Source organism: Copidosoma floridanum, unplaced genomic scaffold (assembly GCF_036245765.1).
Source record: "Copidosoma floridanum isolate Cflo_tuat_1 unplaced genomic scaffold, Cflo_Japanese_pri ptg000006l, whole genome shotgun sequence".
Taxonomy (NCBI): domain Eukaryota; kingdom Metazoa; phylum Arthropoda; class Insecta; order Hymenoptera; family Encyrtidae; genus Copidosoma; species Copidosoma floridanum.
This window is the reverse complement of record NW_028321883.1, coordinates 17,958,090-17,980,972: the sequence shown is the minus strand read 5'-3', so window position 1 is coordinate 17,980,972 and position 22,883 is coordinate 17,958,090. Positions and strand designations below refer to the sequence as shown.

Genomic DNA, 22,883 nt, shown 5'->3' with positions numbered 1-22,883 from the left:
CTTGGGTCATTATTTTATTTTATTTTTTTTAATGGACTTTTCAATACTTTGAAATAAAATTAGTTACTATAAAGAGTCCTTGCACGCAAATAGTGTGTTTATTCGGTGGGGGGGAATCGTAACTGAAAGTATGTGAAAAAGTATCCGTGACCAAGTCTGATTGTCGATGGATTTGTTTAGTAAAAAAAAAAAAAAAAAAAAAAAAAATTAGAAAAAGAATTAAAAATCCCGTCGTTCTGGCTTTGCTGGACCTAGATTCAGCATGATGCGCTGGGTTCGCAGGTGTGCACGGAGGCAAGGCTACTGCTCGAGTACACGTTCGACGACCTCATGAGGATAAAGTCGTGGCACATGCAGGTCCGTGGCCACAGGGAACTCGTGCCGAGGACGATGTTCCAGATGTCCCAGGACCCGACGACTCTCGAACACCTCACCAAGAACATCACGAGGCAGGGCATCACCAACTCAACGCTCAATTATCTCAAGGTGAGAACAATTTTTCAAACGTTTTGTCTCACTTTGGTTCTCACAGTTCCGGAGGATTTTTTCAGCGGGGTTAGACTAGTCGTTTGTACTTTGGCTATCTGAATCCGAATCTTTCGTCATAGTTATGACAGTTGAGCTGTTAATGGCAAGAAAATATTAGAAAATTACTCAAGTCAGCTTAAGAAATGTTAAAGACGAAATATTCGAGTTCAGTGACCCTTGTATATATGAAAAAAAAAATCGCGATACTACGAATTTACAAAACGACGAGGCCATATCTATTAGTCATTACGTACTCATGTGTCTCTTTGGTACTCTTCGCAGTTGTGCGTCATCCTGGAGCCGATGCAAGAGCTGATGTCGAGGCACAAGGCGTACGCGCTGTCGCCGCGCGACTGTCTCAAGACGACGCTGTTCCAGAAGTGGCAAAGGATGGTTGCCCCGCCGGGTAAGCGAGGTAGACGGACAGTTGCTTTACATGAGAACACCACCAGCCAGTGGATCATCGCCAGTCGTCTCTGCACACCCACCTCCCCCTTCCTCTCTCTCTCTCTCTTTATCTTGCTCTCTTTTTCTCTCTACCGGTGTTATTGGCTCTATACCGTCCAAAGTGTAGATACCGAGGTTTAAATGGTGAAAAAAGTTGATGATTTTCGTAATTTTCACGTCGGAGCGTCATTTTTACGAACCCCCAACATGCATACTAACGTCATCCGGTTCGACATCTCAACAGTGTTGTGCAAACTGTCGCCCCACTACCATTGTCTCCCTTTTGTTTTTCTTTTAACTGCGTTTAAGTACACATGCTCGATTAGCCGCAGACGGATGCTATCTGCCCTCTTACGCACTATACTTTGACAGCAACACGGCGGACAACAGGAACTGTTTTTTTTCTTTTTTGTTTTAAGATCAATAAGTTGGACACTTTGGAGAATCATACGCGAGAACGATACGATGGGAAACGCGCTTTTATTTCACTGGCGTGTGTTTCTAATGACACGGAGAAAAATTGCCGAGTACTTTGGACGTTTCTTGACTTATTTTTCTCTATTTCGCCACACTTTTCGCTACAATTTTATCTTACAGGCTACATGTTTATATTTTTGTTTTGTAGTCGATGATTTTTTGTTGTTGTTTTTTTTTTTTTACGTAAATCTACACAATTACGCTGATAGTGACATTCTTTTGTTTTTTCAATGATATCTTATCTGATTTATCGTCTGTGCATGCACTGTGCCTGTTTCTTTGCACCATATATTCTGTACACGTATAAGAGGCCTTTGATACTGAGAAAGGTCCACAGCTGGGTAGTTTTAGCATAGCTGAGCTCACATCACCAGTCTCTGTTTTATGGTTGATGTTGGTTCTTTCAATTGTTTTTCAAGCACTTTTACCGATCGCATTCACTTTTTGCTCTCACAAACAAAACAAAATTAATAATTAATAAATAATACGCCACGTCATTGACCACCTGTTGCGAGGTGTTTTGGGATGTAAGCTCAGCTCGCCAACATTTTTGCACATGCTTTTATGAAACGATAAAAGCTCGGCGCTCTGCTTGCAAGTACTAAGCGAATCGCGATGTTTTTTTTTTCCAGAATCCCAGAGGCCGACGAACAAGAGGAGAAAGCGAAAAGGCAGCACGTCCGGACCGGGGAATAACGCGCCGCCAGCGCCGAGTAAAAAGCGATCGCCGGGACCGAATTTTTCCCTCACGACTCAGGTAGCAAAATCATTATTCCTCTAAATAGATCCTCAACTCAACGATTAAAACAAACACGACAAATGATTGCTCTTGGACCGGTTAAATGTTAACCCGCAGTGTTTCTTGCAGGACGTGATGGTCGTGGGCGAGCCGTCGTTGATGGGCGGTGAGTTTGGTGACGAGGACGAAAGACTGATCACGAGGCTGGAGAACACGCAGTACGACGCCGCGAACAGTCTCGACCCGCACAGCCACGAGGCTCAAGCCGGACCACCGAATCATCCGCATCAGTTTCACTCGGAACCTCAGCCTGGCAACTCTTGGCCACCAGACAGGGGTCCAGGACCCCCACAGGGTGGACCTGGAAATCAGGTAGCTGCGTTATTCACTTTTACCGCTCTTTCCCTTAGTTGACACGTTCTCTCACGTACAACGATACAATCATAACGGATGACTTATTGCGTAGCAATTAACCAACAGCAACAACAACAACAACAACAACAACAACAACAACAACAACAACCACAACAACAACAACAACAACACCTACTACTCTGCTTCCAGGGAGTTCAAGGAGGACCCGGTGGAGCAGGCTCTGGTGTGCAAGGAGCGCAAGACGCGAGCCAACAACAGCAGGACAAGAAAAGCCCCGCGGTGAGCCAGTGAGGCCAGGAGTCCCCGCGCCCCCCCACCAGGGGGCGACGGGGGCGCCGGCCCAAGAACGTGGCTCCCTAGCGGGGCGAGAATTCTCAACTCCCCACGCCCTATTTGACCGGCAATTCGGGTCCACCCCCATCGGCCGCCAACTCGTCCCTGCCATCGACCGCCGCTCGCTTCTCCCAGATCGGTACGCTGCCCCTGCCCCCACAGTCCCAGCACTCGATGATGCAACCGATGATGGACAGTCTCCAGCATCATCATTCTCATCATCATCATCACCAGCAGTCGCAGCAACACCATACCCACGGTGGAGGAGGAGGTGTAGCAGGCGGTGGTGGTGGTAGTGGTGGTCTAAGCCAGCTGCTGCAGCAAGGCCAGCAAGCCCTTGGTCAGGCTGGCGCCGGCCAGGGACAGAATCCATTGCAGAGCATACTACAGCAGGTCATATACCTGCAACAGATCGAGTACCTGCTCACGCAGCACGGCCACATCTAAACAGCAACAGCAGCAACAACAACAACAACAGCAGCAGCAGGAACAAACTTGAGGGAAGTTAAGTGTTCTTGACGTCATCGTCGTTGTCCCGATCGTTTGTGTGTATAATTTTCGTGCGAGTGTGAGTAACTATCATTTCCGCTACGATACTTATCACCGAGCGCTCCTTGCTGACGTCGTAATGCGATGTTGTTGTCACACCCGAGGTAGATGTAGCACCGTTGCATACACCGACAGACGTTGTTCGCTTGTAAGCTCATCGGTTGGATCTCGTTAGAAGCTTCTTCGCAAGAAATTTTCAATATGTTTTGGCACCATTTGTACAGGCTATTTTTATTACTTTCTTTGTATTCTCTGGTATATTCAAGAAAAATTGCACCGATAAGTCTTGGAGGTAGGAAAATAGTTCAGACTATAAATTCCATCATGTTTCAATAATCTGTTTTTTTAATGATTTGTCATGGTTCTATTATTCATCACACCTCCCGTAATGGTCGGGAAATCTTGAATTGTTTTTACTTTGAAGATGAGAAACCGATTCGAAATAACTATGACATTGAATTTGCTCATTTAATGCTTTATAAATAGGTCAACTAGAAAATTTCAATGTTTTGTGCGTTACAGCTTCAGTCCCGAGATCCTTCAGATTAAAAATTGTTTTGAGCAAAACGTTTTTAAAACTGTCTACTCGACGTTCAAGTGGATGGTTAAACAATTGTTTCTTCGAAAGTCTGTTGTAAAATATTCTGATGATTCGTTTTCTCTTTCACTTGATAGAAATACACTTGAATCTAAAACAACAGTCACAACGTTTTGCTGAAAAAACAATTTGAGAGAATTGAACTAAAATTACGTTACTGTGGTCGGTGTAACAAGATAATGGGCAAGTCTCTCTCATGATGGGATTCGCGCTTGTGCGTGCGAAAAAAGGGTGCCGTAAACCGAGGATTGTCTGTCCCGTTTGCACATTCTTCGTTTGTGCAGCGCAAAAAGGACGATCGGTACATAGTTTTCGTGTAGTGCGTAAAATAAAGTAAGCATTCGGCGTGTGATATATTATACATATACGTGTGACGCGAGGTTAAAGGGAAAATATACATAGATTATAAATACAAGAGATAAATTGTAAAACGCAGATGAGGAGAACAAATGGATAAGTGTTTAATTGAAAAAAAAAAATATAATGAAGTTAATAAGAGAAGCGGAATGTGTGTGAATCTATGATTACGCGAACAAGGAAACACAGCTGAAAGAAACCTTGGAAGAGGATTTCAAGTAAAGAAAGAAATGAGACAGTGAAAGATGAATTATCGCCACGCGCGGCAGGGACGATTTTTAAATCCGCACGCTCTGACGCGGAGCTGTGAACGAATCTCTATCCGTCAACAGTATTGATATAATTAATAAAGTAAATGAAAATATTAAGAAATAAGGGAAATTCTAGTGTAAGAGTGTATTGTGCAAATGTGTGGTTTGCAAGCGAGATAACGTTTTCAAGGACAAATGTGAAAGACGAATTTAGAAGAGAAAGTAGTGGAGTAAGAGCGATGAAGAGATTTTTTTGGGCAAAGAGAACGAGGTACATACAATTTGTTGATAAATGATAGAGATGCAAATATTTTATGTACGATCGCCAATCATGTTTGTTAGATCGAGATTTTTATTAAACTTTTCCTTTGTATCAGGCTTCTTTTCTGCTCACGCAAGTCATTCAGTTTTATTCATTTTTCCTATTCTTAAAATATGTTTATAAGTCTACATATAATGTTTGTAAATGTTTGATCTTTTCTATCACCAATACAAATTTTTATGGAATTAAAAAGTGGCAAAAGTCTATTCTGATATTCCATTTGCACGGTTAGGATCCTTTTATGAAAATTTTGAGTACTACACTGTTTGTGTGAATTTTTTTCTTCTTCTGTGAATACCACGTGTACTTTTCATAAATGAAAGCAAACGATTTTCTTGGGCATCGATTCTATCGAAGAAAATTCATTTTTATGGCTCATCAAATGTTTGGTACAAGGTTGTTGAATTTAAGGTGTAATTTTGTTATGGTTAGCCATAAAAATGTTTTAGGATCTTGATATTCAAGAAAATTTGCGATAGTTGTATTTAAGCATTCAGAGTAGTAAAAAATCTCTCAAGTACGTTGTACATTAGATTCGGTTCATTATTGCCAGGTGTGAAACGTGAATTGTGTATATGTAGTTCCTCATTTGTTAAGCTATGCATCACATGCATGTTCCTTGTCTTAATTGTTCCTATGATTTTTTTTTTATTCAATTGATTGTAAGCATCGCGTGAAAATAGGGCATTAATTGACCAATAAGCTGTAGATTTCCATTTTTTATTTTCCAATGAACTATTTTTTATAATTTATGGTTAAAAGAAATAAAAAAAAATTTAATTTAAGAAGTATTATTGAGACTTGCGTGCAAAGGCTGACGTGTAATAATTATTTGCATTTTTAAGAGTAAAGATGACTAAGTATAATCGCAAGACAAAACACACGTACCTTCATGCATGAATTTAGTCATTTGCAATGTCTTCTTTTTGCTTTATAAAGATAATAAAATTGAAAAGCAAAATCAAAAGAAGTATCATTATCTCTGTTTCATTGATAGACCTTCATCATGAATGTTATCTGTTTTTGCCACTTTTTATTTCTTTAAAAGAAATTATTTGTTTCGCAAATCAGTCCAATTTCTTTTTTTTTTTTTGGTGAAAATTTGTAGTTGTAAATATTTACCGTGTATTTTAAAAATACAGTATAAAAAAATACGTTTGCTCTTTTGAGAACAATAACAAGTTTTTAGCATCAATCTGCCTCGTTTTCCGCTCAACTGCGTGTAAAAAAGAAAGATTATACATACGAGAAAATTTAGTTCATAGGACACATTTCGAAAAAAAAAGATAAAAGAAAAAAAGAAAAAAAAAACTCAAGCGAATGAGATTTTTCCAACTGCAATTATTTGTTTACACATCAGTAACACAGATACACGTGAAAAAAAGTTACATTTTCAGAGAAAATATACATATAAAAGGCATACACCAATCGAGAATTAGTTTACTTAAGACACGTGTGAAAAGAAGCCAGTAAAGTCCCATAGCACGAATGAATTCGTGCGAAAGTAATTAAAAAATAATAAAATAAAATAATAGAGTGAGTATGTTTGGGCATGTTGAATTAGAACGTATGTATAAGAATGAATGCATTTATTGGATACAAAGAAAAAAAAATAGAGATAGCACAGAAAATGTCAAAGAGCGTTCCGTGGATTTTTAGGATAAAATGATTCTATTGACAAATGTTGTATATTATTACGAATTATAATGACACTATTATAATTAATTAATTATTATACTCTACATAATGTGAATTGAATTTAAACGACAGAAAAAAATGAAGTAAAAGAATACAATGAATGATAAGTAATAGGAAGAAATTTTTAATTGTTAGCGAAACTGCACAGAGTCGCAGAGAGAGTGAGAGAATAAATAATGTCGATTCGCTCGCGTAATCGCAAATTCAGGTAGAGAGCGACGATTATTTAATAGTAATAATAATAGTAATACAAAAAAAAGTATAGATGCAAAACTCAAAACTTTTTCTCAACACCAATGCCGAAGTTGACGAAGGTCAAACTGTGGAAAATGGACATTGAGCGCCTAAATTATTATTTTTCAATTTGTATTAGGTAGTAAGAGAAGTGCATTATCAACAATCGTTCGATTGTAGATTTATAATTATAACATTACTGAATCGCGTGGCTATCCATTTGACTGTAAATAAATCAATATAAATTATTCCTCTTGTCGTGTACTTTATTTTTTTTCCATTTCATAGACTGTACTTTTTAAAATGTTTCTTTTTTCTTTAATGTTAAAAGTAGTCGAAGATGTTGAGAATGCATTTTTTAAACAAACGTACATACATGCTCAAGGGATTTGTCACGGTTTTTCATACGACTAACGAATGTTTCTCAGAATGTGCGAGTATTTACAGACTTTTTAAGCGTCTTGTATGATAATCGAAAAATTATTCAAAACAGATCCCTTTTTTTCCTCTTTTGTATATTGGTTGTATCGACTTTCATAGTTTATCCTGTAATTTTTCGTCCAATAAAATAAAACATATTAATTTGTAAATCTACTAAGGTGAAATTTTTATTTTTAATATTCTCAGACGAAAAACATCTAAAATTGAATGATGAGTTTTTTCATCAGCTATCATAGAAAAGATTTTCTACTTTTAATATGCAGTATTCCTACAGGTCTTTTTTTACATAGTTCAAGGATCGAAATAACTAAATGTTAATAATTCATCGATGTTTGAAATATCTTTAAAAAAATATTGCGGGATAACGACTGTACACAACATAAGCTAAAACCAAAACGAGTCTTAAGATTTTATTTCATTTTATTTTTTGATAGATGTGACTTTTAAAGTCGACTTTCTAGAACAAAAAAAAAAAAAGATACTTTGTCAAGACTTGCATGGTTTTGGTTTTGAATTATTACATGTACGAGAAGAAGCCTCCATGTCTGTAGTCCAAGATATTTCTTTGTCACAAAATTGAATAAAAAAATTAAATAAATAAATGACGTGTCGGTCAATTTTGAAGTACGATTGTGTTTTAGAAAGAATTTAAAAGTGAAAGAGCGAAAACGTCATATGTGCGCACACTGGCATCGTGTATAAAATTAAAAAAAAAAGATGAAAAAATCAAGAAAATAAAAATAATAAAAAGAAATCACTAGCAAATTACGGGGGGATCTGTTTGATTCGCGTGCGAGGATATTAAAACATTAACCCTTTAAGTGGACGTGGATTTGCTCGGTATATTATATTAATATACATTCAGAGTGTATCCCTTGCCATGACCAATAAATTAGGAAGAGAGAAAAAAAAAACAATCGTCATCTAACTACATTTTTACGCACTCCCCAAACAAGAAATAAGTAAAGACATAAAACAAATTTTTATCCTTGTCATTTGTATTATAGCAACATGTGTTTAAAAGTCCATCATTATATGTATGTAATCAAAATTGTAACTGAGAAAACGTTAATAAAAAAAAAAAATTCCAGATTTTCTTTCTTTTCTCTTACACCCCATTCAAAAACTCATTTTGTTATATATACCTACAGACATGCACCCACATCACTGCAACATCTGCAACAATAAACGACAGTTTTCTCATGTCAGACGAGGCCAATCATTTTATTTGTTTCGATGATGTTGACATGTGACTTGTGTCACACAACACACAAGTTGTGTGTGACTCTACTGTCAACCTATACAAATATAACTCACTGTCAGTGTGTCAGTGGATTTCGCTGATACGTATAGCGAATAAAATTAATTTTATTTTCAATTCCTGAGACTAAAACGATAATTTACATATTAGTTACAAACCAGCAGAATATCAACACCTAGAAACGCTGGCTGCCGGTATATGTTGTTATTGTAGTGTGCAAATTTGCAAAAGCAATTTGATCTTACAAAAATGAACCCATGGTCAATTTTTAAGTAGAAAATGATTTTAAATCATGCCGCAAATAGCATTTCCGTACGCAATATGTGGTTAGTATTCCGTGGTCGGAATTGCGGCTGGTTTATAATCGATTACATGGCTCTACTGTGAGTTGTAATAATTATTTTGATCAGCGCCATCTAGCGGTCTTCATTTTTTCGCCAAAAGTGGCCTCTAAAATTCTGAAACCGAGCATAAGAAGTTAGAGCCATTTTGTCAATTATAAACCAGCCGCAACTTATCTTGTAGCTACAAAATTGAAAAATAACTGTACACCTGTTTTTGGCGGCAAGTTAACAATCTATTTTTTACTAAAAAAATGATCTTCTATGTATTTATACTTTAAAAGATAAATTTTCTAAATTAAGATAAATTGTAACTTGCCGCCAAAAACAGGTGTATAGTTAATTTTTCATTTTATAGCTACAAGATAAGTTGCGGCTGGTTTATAATTGACTAAATGGCTCTACGCGCTAAAGCTCGGTTTGAAAAGTTTAGGGCCACTTTTTAGTTCAAAAATCCGCAACGTTAGATGGCGCTGATACAAACAACTATTACTACTTACAGTAAAGACACTTCGTCAACTATAAACTAGCCGCAACTGATCTTACAGATAGACAATAAAAAGTCGACGTATTTTGTGCTATCTGCGGCAAGTTTACAATTTATCTTTGAGCCAAACATCGACGTGTAAAAGTATAAATATTCTACTTATCTTATATGGCCTATAAAGTCGACCACATGAAAAAAATTACAATACCTTAAGCTTTTTACCATTAACTTATGGAAGCACGGCCCTTTAACGTTATAGTTTGAACAAACAGTTTACTTATATGATACGTATTGTGTTACAGAAATCTTGAATAACAATCAAATAAATACATGAATTTATTAGTCTAAAAAAGATGACAGAAAAAAAAGGCTTAAAAAAGATGTTTAGTGACACGAAGAGTCTCCTCAGAATGGAGCATTGGATCCCACTAAATCAGAGGTGTTTAAGATATAAAGAAAGTGAAAATTCATAATTTTATGTTAAGGGCTTGTGTTTATTTGAAAAATAAAGTAAATTTGTTAATAAAATATAGAGCTTTATTTGTTCTACATTTAACAAATAATTAATGACGATTATACAAGCAGCTCTTAAATCTTATTGTAAGTCTGCAGAAGCTGATCCTACCAATCCTACCTTGATTAAATTTTTAATTGAAATGACCTTGTATATACACTGGTGAATGATTTTAAATATTAAAAGTTAACAAGTTCTTTTATATAATCAACTCATTTTGATTAATCCTCAAAAATAATGTAATGGTCTATGTTGGATTAAAAAACTTTCAATGTTATATATGTTACAGTGCAATGTATCACACATTCATGTTGTGAGGTTTTAATATTACAATAACAAAGTTTGATAACACTCAAGGTCAAAGTCTCAACTAGCATCATAAATAGAAGAATATTAGAGAAATTTGTGATCTAATAAGATTTACCAACGAACAAAGTGAAACATAAATCTTGATAATACGTTTGAATAAAGCAATTGTTTCAGTTTTATAACTTTTAATCATAACAGTTGATACTGTAAATATGCATTTGCTCCTTTAAAATTTGGTTTTTCCTTGTTTCAATAAAAATTTGTGTCACAGAAATCTTGAATTACTATCAAATATATGCATAAATTAATCAGTCGAAGTGAGACAACTGAAGAAAAAAGGCCTAAAAAAGAAGCACAGTCACAGGAAGAGTCTCTTAAGAATGGAGCATTGGATCTTACTAAATAAAAAATACATTTATTACACATAGGTAAATTTCAAGTCTTATAAATAAACAAAGAACCCTACATTCTCTGATTATGTGAGATCCAATGCTCCATTCTTAGGAGACTCTTAGTGTGACTGAAACTCTTTATTAGGCCTTTTTTCTTATGTCATCTCTCTTCTTACTAATGGACTAATAAATTCGTGTATTTATTTGATTGTTATTCAAGATTTCTGTAACACAATACGTATCATATAAGTAAACTGTTTATTTAAACTATAACGTTTAAGGGCCGTGCTTCCATAAGTTAATGGTAAAAAGCTTAAGGTATTGTAATTTATTGTAATTTTTTTCATGTGGTCGACTTTATAGGCCATATATGATAGGTAGAATATTTATACTTTTACACGTCGATGTTTGGCTCAAAGATAAATTGTTAACTTGCCGCAGATAGCACAAAAAACGTCGACTTTTTATTGTCTATCTGTAAGATCAGTTGCGGCTAGTTTATAGTTAACAAAGTGTCTTCACTGTAAGTAGTAATAGTTGTTTGGATCAGCGCCATCTAGCGGTCTTCATTTTTTCGCCAAAAGTGGCCTCTAAAATTCTGAAACCGAGCATAAAAAGTTAGAGCCATTTAGTTAATTAAAAACCAGCCGCAACTTATCTTGTAGCTATAAAATCAAAAAATAACTATACACCTGTTTTTGGCGGCAAGTAACAATTAATCCTAAACTCGAAAATTTATCTTTTAAAGTATAAATACATAGAAGATCATTTTTTTAGTAAAAAATAGATTGTTAACTTGCCGCCAAAAACAGGTGTATAGTTATTTTTTGATTTTATAGCTACAAGATAAGTTGCGGCTGGTTTATAATTGACAAAATGGCTCTAACTCCTTATGCTTGGTTTCAGAATTTTAGAGGCCACTTTTGGCGAAAAAATGAAGACCGCTAGATGGCGCTGATCAAAATAATTATTACAACTTACAATAAAGCCATATAATAAACCAGCCGCAACTAATTTGGTAAATAGAAAATAATAAGTTGACATTTTTTGTGCTGTTTGCGGCAAGCTTTCAATTTATCTTTTATTTATATAAAATCGACCATATTTACAAAACTACAATATTTCAGACCTTTTAACATTAACTCATGGAAGCAAAGCCTTTCAACTTTATAGTTCGAATAAACAGTTAACTTATATTAGATGTACATAGCAACATTTAGCTATGTTAATCAATATGAATTAGCTGGAACATGACAAATTGCTTTACTCTCTTGTATGCTTTATTTCTCCCTTTTTTGCATGTGTATTTCAATATTATCCAACTTAAACCTTATCAGTATCTTGGTATTTCATAACAAACGATATATTATTTAACGGCAAAATTAGGTAATCCTACAGAAGATCGTTAGCTCAAACGAAGTCAAACAATGTCAACATTTTTTTGTTGTTTTAACACGATTGTATTTGTTATTTAGCTGTTTAGAGAATCGCAGTAAGCGTATACAATAAATTTATCTGTTTATAGATTGCCGAAGCAGCTTATACTAAACAAACGTGGATTATTTGCTAATATTACACGTGTATCAAAATAAAGTAGTTAGTTTGACATACTAATATATTTGATAATACTAACAAAGTATCATGTCAGAGATATCTATTTTTATATTTCCTCCATTTATTGAAAAAGTTGTTGCTAAGTATCTGTGATTGTTGGTTGAAAAGGTACTTGGTGCATATTTAATTTTTAATGTTTTTTGTACATCGATATTATACAATCGAGTATACAATAGTCCGTCAATAGCAAGAAATATTGAAAATATCTTTATTTTTATTATTTTACTTAAACGTTGTCGATGCTTAAAAAGTTAAAGGTAAAAGGTCTAAAATGTTGTAGTTTTGTAAATATGGTCGATTTCATAAGTCATATGAGATAAGTAGAATGTTTATGATTTTGGAGATCGATTTGTGGGTATAAAAATAATTTGTAAACTTGCCGCAAATGGCACAGTAAATGTTAACTTATTATTTTCTATTCACTAAATTAGTTGCGGCTGGTTTATTATATGGCTTTATTGTAAGTTAATTGTAATAATTATTTTCATTAGCGCCATCTAGCGGTCTTCATTTTTTCGCCAAAAGTGGCCTCTAAAATTCTGAAACCGAGCAAAAGAAGTTAGAGCCATTTAATCTATTATAAACCAGCCGCAACTTATCTTGTAGCTATAAAATGAAAAATTAACTATACACCTGTTTTTGGCGGCAAGTTACAATTTATCTTAATTTAGAAAATTTATCTTTTAAAGTATAAATACATAGAAGATCATTTTATTAGTAAAAAATAGATTGTTAACTTGCCGCCAAAAACAGGTGTACAGTTATTTTTCAATTTTGTAGCTACAAGATAAGTTGCGGCTGGTTTATAATTGACAAAATGGCTCTAACTTCTTATGCTCGGTTTCAGAATTTTAGAGGACACTTTTGGCGAAAAAATGAAGACCGCTAGATGGCGCTGATCAAAATAATTATTACAACTCACAGTAGAGCCATGCAATCGATTATAAACCAGCCGCAATTCCGACCACGGGATACAAACTACACATTGCGTACGCTTATGCTGTTTGCGGTATGATTTAAAGTCATTTTATTCTTCAAAATTTACCATGGGTTCACTTTTGTAAGATCAAATTGCTTTTGCAAATTTGCACACTACAATAACAACAAATACCGGCAGCCAGCGTTTCTAGGTGTTGATATTCTGCTGGTTTGTAACTAATATGTAAATTATCGTTTTAGTCTCATGAATTGAAAATAAAATTAATTCTATTCGTTTTTATAAGTATGGCTATGGCATCGTTGTTTTACTTCTACTCACATCATGTGTTAATTTGACATAATTGACACATAGATGTATTACGTATATTAAGTATCGAGAATTTACCAGACCTATTTTGCAAAAAATGAGGTACTCAATAAGTATGTATTTGTGGATATGAAATTTTTATGGACGCCATAAGATAAATATGCAGATGTTACGTACGTTCATATTAAATGCTGCTATGCCTTTATGCAGCATTATTTATTTGAGATTATGAGCCGCAGTATAATTACGTTTCGTAAAAATTACTTAAGTCTTTTTAAAATAGTATTTTGATCATTAAAAAAAAAATCATGTAGTGTAATAGCAGTTTTTATCAACAATTACATGTATCATGAAGTGAACTATTCATAATACTCGATTTGTATCAGTATTTTTATCATTGGACACGTTTTATTATCAAGTAACTTATGAAAAAATAATATTTTATATATTTTAATAGTACATGAATGATTCTCTCAACACTTTTTCAAACGGATTTATTTCTTTTACTAAAAAATTACAATAGTTTGTACATTTACTTTGACAGGGAACTACTGTAATTAAATTTACAAACTTTTACATTTTATCACAGTTTTGCTAACAGTTTTTTATTTGGATAGCAATTGCAACAAAGTTATTAATAACCAGTAAAAAATAAGTAAATTATATTAAAAAAATAGAGTGTACATAATTCATTATAGGTAATATTCCTTAAATTAATAATTTTTTTAAATATAAAAAATATTATTCCACAGTAGCATGATGATCATGCTGTAAACACATTCATAATTTTGCATCAACAAATTTAACAAATCGATCAGTTAAAAAGTTTTTAAAAAAAATCTGTTAATTCGTAAAAATACTAAGTATTTTTGAAACAAGTACTATTTAATGACTACCATCTTTCTCCAAAACGATCACTACCATCTCTTCTTCCTCTATTTCCACCTCCGCTACTTCCACATCTTCTTCCATCTCGTTCCTCAGATTTTCTTTTTTGCATCTCATCATGACGATCAGCCTTACTGTACAGTTCTTGTGGTATCTCCTGTCGACTGTTGACATTTAAACATTTTTTGGAATTACATTAAAAACTTGTAACATACTAAAGATTTAATTGCACTTTTAAAATGAATAGATAAAAATTGTAATTTTTATTACTTAATCATTAATTCTACTAATGTTTAGTAGGTTACTTGGACATTATTTTTATAATAACGATCTTCTGTAGGACTACCTAATTTTGCCGTTAAATAATATATCGTTTGTTAGTAAAATACCAAGATACTGATAAGGTTTAAGTTGGATAATATTCAAATACACATGCAAAAAAGGGAGAAATAAAGCATACAAGAGAGTAAAGCAATTTGTCATGTTCCAGCTAATTTATATTGATTAACATAGCTAAATGTTGCTATGTACATCTAATATAAGTTTACTGTTTATTCGAACTATAAAGTGGAAAGGCTATGCTTCCATGAGTTAATGTTAAAAGGTCTGAAATATTGTAGTTTTGTAAATATGGTCGATTTTATATGGATAAAAGATAGATTGTAAACTTGCCGCTAACAGCACAGAAAATGTTATCTTATTATTTTCTATTTATCAAATCAGTTGCGACTGGTTTATTATATGTCTCTATTGTGAGTTGTAATAATTATTTTGATCAGCGCCATCTAGCGGTCTTAATTTTTTCGCCAAAAGTGGCCTCTAAAATTCTGAAACCGAGCATAAGAGCGTAGAGCCATTTAGTCAATTATAAACCAGCCGCAACTTATTTTGTAGCTATAAAATCAAAAAATAATCATACACCTGTTTTTGGCGGCAAGTTAACAATATATTTATCACGAAAAAATCGACCTTGTATGTATTTATACTTTTAAAGATAAATTTTTGAGATTATGATAGATTGTTAACTTGCCGCTAAAAACATGAGTATTGTTATGTTTTTATTTTATTGCTACGAGATGAGTTGCGGCTGGTTTGTAATTGACTTTAGAGCTTTACGCGCTTAAGCTGTGGTATAGCGGCCTTCTCTCTCAAAATTTCCCGGCTACGGAGGAAAAAATATTGCATCATTTTCCATGTAAACTATTAGCATAGGAGGCATTGAAACGACCCGGAAGTTGCGGGTAAACTGACGCAGCTCATGGCCTCTTACCCAAAATTCAGTTTCCGAGCTAATAAAATCTCGCCATGACTGATATTATATTTGTTACCTTGCAACACTATAAGGCGCAAAACTAAGGCTACATTTGAATTTTTAAAGATTTTTCAGCTTGACTAACCTAATCTTGTCGAACATTCCGGATTCTGGAGTCCAACTGCAGCCACTCCATTGATCTTATTCGCCACTTCTTCTCAACCTTATGTCTTATTGGTTAACCACCGCACCCCTCACTTTACCGGAGTTGCATCACACAAACCATGCAATGCACGTGAAACATACCTACACATTTCATTGAGCCGTTCGTATCTTCGTATGTTCGTATGTATCAGAGTAAGTCTATAGCGATCTTCTGCATTCGGCGGGTGACATTTTCGTCTCGCGTGTGCGCAGTGCGCGTGTGTAATACCGTGTATATATATAAAGCGTTGCGTTGTTCGCTCTCTCGCCGGGATTGCAACATTCCAAGGTGTTGTTAACAATTGTACAGCTATTGTTTGATATTTAGCTACGAAAAGAAATAAAGAACAGAGTCGAAACGAGCCGATCAACATGCTTGCAGCAGCGAGGATCCTGAGCCGCGGAGCTGGTACTGGCTGCGAGGTTGCCCGCAGACACCAGCAGTTCACCACAATCATTAAAAATGTGAGTGCATCGTTTTTCATTACAATTACTTTTTCTTTACATACCGTGCGTTTCCCGTTAGTTTTCGCGTGTATTCACAATTTTTTTTTTCACTCCTTTTTGAGTCGTCCCGCAATGTAGAGACAGAGGGGTTAAGTTGAGAGTGATGAGAGCGTTTTAACCTAAGCAAAGAGATCCGGTCTTGGCTTCACCGAGTGTCTTTTACGGTGACACAAGCTCTTGATTGTACGATTGCAAATGTTCTATTTACAGTTTATTTTCTTATTAGCTTCACAAATGCAGTTGTCAACGTTTCTTCCCTTTTGTACCCCTTCAAGTGCACCACCAACCACCACGTGCATACATCCCTATGAAACGTTAATAATCGTTCAATGTGCATGTCAGTGGAAACTTGTTTTACTTTCAAGACGAAAAATCTAGGGGTTTTCAATGACACTTTACTCGGGAAGGAGTTTTTCATTATTTCAGGTTGATTGACCGTGCTTCACGCCGGCGAGTTAGATACGAGGATCACACTCTCGAGTGCCGAGCATGCGTGTGCATTACAGATGCAACTTCTTTTTTCTCATTTTTCTGATTTTTACACAATTTTTCGGGTCATTGCTTCAGTATTATTAACCAGAAACAATCATGTGGGTGAGCGGTGTGCAAACCGTAGATTGGCGAAGGGAGATTCGGGGTGTGTATTTTGTTTACGTAATAATTGAGAATCGACGGCACGCTACCTCGTGAATGGATGAGGCAACGGGAAACGAAGCGAAACGTTGCTCTTGGTCTTATTTCTACCGATTCCTACATTTTGTTGAGTTGCTGTTTTACTTGAGTATGCTGAAAGATTTTTTTCGGTTTTATGACTAATATTAATTATCATTTCACTCAAAGATATATGTAGTCTGTTTTTTGGTACTTGTATCAACAAAGATGCAAATTATTAAAGGGTTTTCAAGTTCGATAGTTTGCTGTTGATGCAATAATTTTCAAGAGTTATATCATAGTCATGTTTGCTGTGTAACTCAACTAAGTGGTTATTATTTACCTTAGGCTTTGCTTTGAAGTATTCTTTTATTATTTCGAAGCTGTGATTCATTGTTTAGTGTTGATTAAAACAATACACCGAATATAATCATATTTTTTCATTTTTTAGGCTGCTGCGCCCACAGTTGCTTACCCACATCGTAATGACTTCCAACAGTACAGGTTCAAGTAAGTAGTAAATTATTATTATTATTATTTTTTTTTTTTTTTTTAAATTGCACATTTTTTTTGTTAAAGTTGTGCAATTCTGGGTAACACTTACGTCATTTCACGCTACTGCAGCTCTTATGATAAATATTTTGAATTCAAGGTTATGTCGTGTGATACTAAGAATGCAAAACTTTATTTATCATACTTTGAAGTTACAAACTTTGTATTATAGTATGCATTTTCAATTAATATAATTCATATACGTGTATTGTGATAATTTGTAGATCCGAAGGGGTCAAGGGAGCAGTTGTTGGTATTGATCTTGGAACGACGTTTTCATGTGTTGCTGTCATGGAAGGAAAGCAGCCAAAAGTTATTGAAAATGCCGAGGGTTCCAGAACAACACCCTCCTACGTTGCCTTCACGAAAGGTTTGCTGCATACTCCACAATATGAAGATTAATCATTATTATTATTTTAACAACAATTTTCAAAGTTGAAATAGTGCCTATAATTAAAAAATTGTATCTGTAGATGGAGAACGGCTTGTCGGCATGCCAGCAAAACGACAGGCAGTCACTAACTCGGCAAACACGTTTTATGCTACCAAACGTCTCATTGGCAGAAAGTTTGAAGATCCTGAAGTTAAGAAAGACATGAAGACAGTGTCCTACAAAATCGTCAAAGCATCTAACGGTGATGCGTGGATCCAGAGCACAGACGGCAAGATGTACTCACCCAGTCAGATTGGTGCTTTTGTTTTGATGAAGATGAAGGAGACCGCCGAAAGTTACCTCAATACGCCAGTAAAAAATGCCGTTATCACTGTGCCCGCCTACTTTAACGATTCCCAAAGACAAGCTACAAAAGACGCTGGACAAATCTCCGGTCTGAACGTGCTTCGAGTCATCAACGAACCTACTGCGGCTGCACTTGCCTACGGCATGGACAAAACTGAAGACAAAATGTAAGATTGTTGAAATCATATAAATTTGTCTTACGAAAATCGTAATATCATCTAATTTATTTGTTTTTTGATTCTTAGCATCGCTGTATACGATTTAGGTGGTGGAACCTTCGATATTTCCATTCTTGAAATTCAAAAGGGAGTGTTTGAGGTAAAGTCCACCAATGGAGACACTTTCTTGGGTGGTGAAGATTTCGATAACTCGCTTGTCAATTACCTCGCCAGTGAATTCAAGAAGGAGGTAAGAGATCATCTTGAATAAAATAAACAAGCGTAATCGTGGTGACAGTAATCAATTTTGAAAATTTTTGACCACAGCAAGGTATCGATGTAACCAAAGATGCCATGGCAATGCAACGTCTGAAGGAAGCCGCTGAAAAGGCAAAGATTGAACTGTCCAGTTCCCAGCAAACAGACATTAATCTGCCCTATCTCACAATGGACGCCAGTGGTCCCAAGCACTTGAACCTCAAACTTTCGCGCAGCAAATTCGAGTCCCTCGTTGGCGACCTTATTAAGCGCACAATTCAGCCCTGCCAGAAGGCTCTCGGCGATGCCGAGGTGTCCAAGTCCGAGATTGGCGACGTCCTTTTGGTTGGTGGTATGACCCGTATGCCCAAGGTGCAACAGACGGTACAGGAGATCTTTGGTAGACAGCCATCCAGAGCCGTCAACCCTGACGAAGCTGTTGCAGTTGGTGCTGCTATTCAGGGTGGAGTTTTGGCTGGCGACGTTACCGATGTGTTGCTGCTTGATGTCACTCCACTTTCCTTGGGTGTGTATTTTTGTTTGGTGTCGGTCTTGAAAGTCAGTATTGACGTGCTTCATACATTCTGTTGATTCTTTTATTGTGCGTTAAAAGATAATTTTATAATAATGTATTTGCCATGATGTACGTCTAATCTTCTCTCTGAACCAAACAGGTTGACAATTACTCTGTCTGAGCAATTAATTTAAACAACTTCAAATTTTGAAAATTAACCTCGAATTTTCTTCATAAACATTAAAATTAAAAAATTTGTTTTTGTAGGAATTGAAACTCTCGGTGGTGTCTTCACGAGGTTGATCACACGAAACACAACCATTCCCACAAAAAAGAGTCAGGTATTTTCTACAGCTGCTGATGGTCAGACTCAGGTGGAAATTAAGGTGCACCAGGGTGAGCGTGAAATGGCCTCAGACAATAAGCTTTTGGGACAGTTCACACTCGTTGGTATCCCACCTGCGCCGCGTGGTGTTCCACAGATAGAAGTTACATTCGACATAGACGCCAACGGTATTGTACACGTGTCTGCCAGGGACAAGGGTACTGGAAAAGAACAACAAAGTAAGTCGTCCTTCCTTTAATTTACTGTGGCGGTAAAATTTAGTCATTAATGTTCACCATGTAGTAGTTCTAAAAAAAAAAAATCAGTCAATTTCATATTTTCAACTAATGTGTATTTTTCTAGTTGTCATTCAATCCAGTGGTGGTTTGAGCAAAGATGAAATTGAAAACATGGTCAAGAATGCCGAACAGTATGCTAAGGAAGACAGAATCAAGAAGGAACGTGTTGAGGCCGTCAACCAGGCCGAGGGTATTGTTCACGACACTGAAGCCAAGATGGAAGAGTTCAAATCGCAGCTGCCTCAAGAAGAGGTATTTTTCATAAAAATTTCTTTGTAAACAACGATTGTTATCGTATCTTGTTGATTTATATTTATTGTCGTATGTTTTTATTTTTAGTGCGACAAATTGAGAGAACTTGTTGCAAAGATGAAGGAAACCTTGGCCAAGAAAGACGATATGGACCCCGAAGAAATTAAAAAACAAACGAACGAACTTCAACAAGCAAGCTTGAAACTCTTTGAGATGGCGTACAAGAAGGTATGATTAATTATCTTAGCAATTTAGACCTATCTTATAGTAACATTTAAATACAATGATGTTCATATTTTTCGTCTCTCAAAGTTACATACAATTATGTAACATGTGTGGACACATTTGACTGAGTATATTTATCATGCATTAATCATTTTGTTTTCCTAGAACTATGTTAAGTTGAGAATTATAAGATCTTATGTTAACAAAATGTGTTTGTGGAAAATTAATGGATTGACATCATTTTTTCGCAGATGGCTTCTGAACGTGAAGGAAACCAGCAACAGCAACAATCGCAAGAACAGCCCGAGGGTGAGAAAAAAGAAGAGAAGAACTAAAATGTAATTAAAGTTTGATTATTTAAGACTGTTAATTTGTTAATAAAATTGAAAATTTTTTTTATACAACTAGGGTTTAATTTTTTCTTAGATTTTTTTTCAAGTAATGGACATCGATCTTTTACAAAGAGCTGGTACGATATCACCATCGTGACATTATTCTGTAATGGAAACTTTATTATCGGTGAATTTGATATTCCATAATTAATTGTCGAGTTAACTATAGTTTCAATTCGGAAACACGCATAGTATGGATATCTACGTTACGACAGTCGACGAGCAATTACAATTTTACAGTGATTTTTTCAATAGAAAAAAAAATCGACCAGCATAATTATGATCGTCGATACAAGGCTCCAAGAAGGATTGAGTAGTTGACATTTATGATAAAACCATGCGTACGTAGGTTATCCTACATACAAATAATTTTTTACATTACATCAGAAAATTGAGCTTTCGTTTATTAAAGTCGAGTGGGGTGGAACCAGCATTTATGGGGCTTCATGTACCAAACAAAAACTTGGTCACTTAATTCTCTAAGGAAGTAGGAGCTACAATTCTGGCCATATATGATAGTCTACACTCTCAATTAGCTGGCTAAAAAAATCATTATTAATCTCTAATTTAAGACACGAAAGATAGTAGAAAGAAATTGCAATGTAAATTGTGTACATATGTGCTCGTGTGCTTTATGAAACGATTGTGCAGGCTTTTGAGAGCTTGTTATTAATCGCGAATGATACATTTTTTAAATTGGAAATCTATGTTGTGTTGTTTTTTGCCTTAAACATGAATAATTTGTTGAAAGAACGTAACGAATTGAATTATACCCAGTTCATTGTTGTACCAAAGTTGGATAGAGGAGACAAAAATTAGTTCAATCATCAATTTTTCTCAATTTTCACATCTGCTGTACCACATATGCGTACTGTGTGAATGATATGGAAAAATGAAATAGTATGAAATGAGTGAAGCAAATAGATTTACTTACCATAAGTCGAACGCAAATTATATGTAGATTATTATAAGTAGAATGTTGAATGAAAGAAAAAGAAGAGGAAAAAGTCCTGTGTATCTGTAAACTTGATCCAATTTTTTTTATTTCAAAATCCATACCCACTTATATAACTTTATATATGTATATGTTTCAGCAGTGTTTGTTCAATAAAAATACGTAAAAATTACATGAAGTCGTTATTACCCAACCGTTTTCACCTTCTTGGCGTGTCTATCACATACACACCAACGAAACAACAGTCCGGTAAATTTTTTTACTCAAACGCCACCTTCAATCGCGATTTCTTCGAGTGCTCATTAACACTCCTGCCAAGACAGTCATTGAACTTGTGCCGCAAAAGCTGCAAAAAAAAAGAGAGAGAGAAACAAAAGGGAAAAGAAGCAATTTTATTGCTTCATCCAGTTTGTCGAGGAGAGACCACTTGGTTCATTTAAGCTTTGCGCGCCCAGCAAGTGGTGAAAGCCAGCACAGAGGGAATTCAGGGAACAGAAAGAATGTAAACAAGTGGCCGAGCTCGATTAAGTACATTGCTTCTTTGTTACGAACAAGTTTTTTTTTTTTTTTTTTCCCCTCCAATTTCAGTAAAAGTTTATCGATCGATGCTTGTGTCCACACCCACCAATTGCCGATCGGTAATTGTTTAGTTGGATCTAATTTTTTCAACCGATCAACAAAAAATTATCATTTCAACTGAATCGTCGAAACTTGGCGCTAATGAATGTTTTTTCAAGTTTGAAAAGTTAAAAAAAATTCATTACCGATTTGTTCTATTTGTGTATAATTAAATCATACACAAAAAAAATGTATCCTAAAGTACTTGGTTCTACTTGTAAGTACGTAAAAAAAAGGTACTTTTACTGATTTTCGACAACAATCCTCTACATTGGATAATTAACGTAGGAAACTCGATTCCAAGTAATCATTATTTTTTTGTTATAAAAAAAAAAAAAAAAAAAAAAAAGCAACAACCGTACATAAACCATTTTGACAGTAAACTCTGATCAACGATCCTATAGAAAAATACATTACATCCGCATGCATTAAAAATCGATAAAATCTCATCTGTACCAAAAACAATCAAAGTGCTTTCCCTCGTGTATCCACCCAAACGAGCATTACGCCCGTCAATCATCGTCAACAACAAGGAGAGCCATGTATTGTGTACTTTCGCCAAAAGTAACCGGAAACACACC

General features: G+C 35.2%; 2 protein-coding genes and 1 long non-coding RNA gene across 16 annotated transcripts in view; 2 read left to right on the top strand and 1 right to left on the bottom strand.

Moving 5' to 3' along the window:
• The window catches only part of Chi (LIM domain-binding protein 2 Chi), a 61,886-nt gene extending 59,029 nt beyond the window's left edge, over window positions 1-2,857 (top strand). For 4 of the 14 annotated variants that reach the window (XM_089598666.1, XM_089598665.1, XM_089598664.1 and 1 more), the window contains 5 exons: window positions 283-486; window positions 811-943; window positions 2,085-2,209; window positions 2,321-2,563; window positions 2,756-2,857. In XM_089598666.1, coding sequence (XP_089454792.1) covers window positions 283-486; window positions 811-943; window positions 2,085-2,209; window positions 2,321-2,563; window positions 2,756-2,857 — 807 coding nt within the window. Of the gene's footprint in view, window positions 1-255; window positions 487-810; window positions 944-2,084; window positions 2,213-2,320; window positions 2,564-2,657 lie in introns of all 14 variants that reach the window. The other 10 variants (XM_089598656.1, XM_089598652.1, XM_089598662.1 and 7 more) reach the window with 9 other exon arrangements.
• Window positions 2,858-14,265: 11,408 nt separating this feature from the next.
• Window positions 14,266-16,031, bottom strand: LOC149375568 (uncharacterized). Its single transcript, XR_016293684.1, has 2 exons — window positions 15,799-16,031; window positions 14,266-14,558 (listed from the first exon to the last, which is right to left on the bottom strand). It is a non-coding gene; the product is annotated as an uncharacterized LOC149375568 (long non-coding RNA).
• Window positions 15,965-21,856, top strand: Hsc70-5 (Heat shock protein 70 cognate 5). The gene is made up of 11 exons (XM_014354535.2): window positions 15,965-16,322; window positions 17,467-17,525; window positions 17,792-17,937; window positions 18,041-18,473; window positions 18,552-18,714; window positions 18,792-19,248; window positions 19,504-19,800; window positions 19,925-20,112; window positions 20,200-20,340; window positions 20,589-20,675; window positions 20,764-21,856. Exons 1-10 carry the CDS (start codon window positions 16,230-16,232, stop codon window positions 20,670-20,672), a joined length of 2,061 nt encoding a protein of 686 aa, XP_014210021.1. The 5' UTR covers window positions 15,965-16,229; the 3' UTR covers window positions 20,673-20,675; window positions 20,764-21,856.
• Window positions 21,857-22,883: the final 1,027 nt, after the last annotated feature.

Coding starts and splice junctions, on each gene's coding strand:
- Hsc70-5 (XM_014354535.2), top strand. CDS start 16,230: ATGCTTGCAGCAGCGAGGATCCTGAGCCGCGGAGCTGGTACTGGCTGC. Junction 17,938..18,040: donor CTACGTTGCCTTCACGAAAG/GTTTGCTGCATA, acceptor TTGTATCTGTAG/ATGGAGAACGGCTTGTCGGC. Junction 20,113..20,199: donor CGCAGCTGCCTCAAGAAGAG/GTATTTTTCATA, acceptor TTTTATTTTTAG/TGCGACAAATTGAGAGAACT.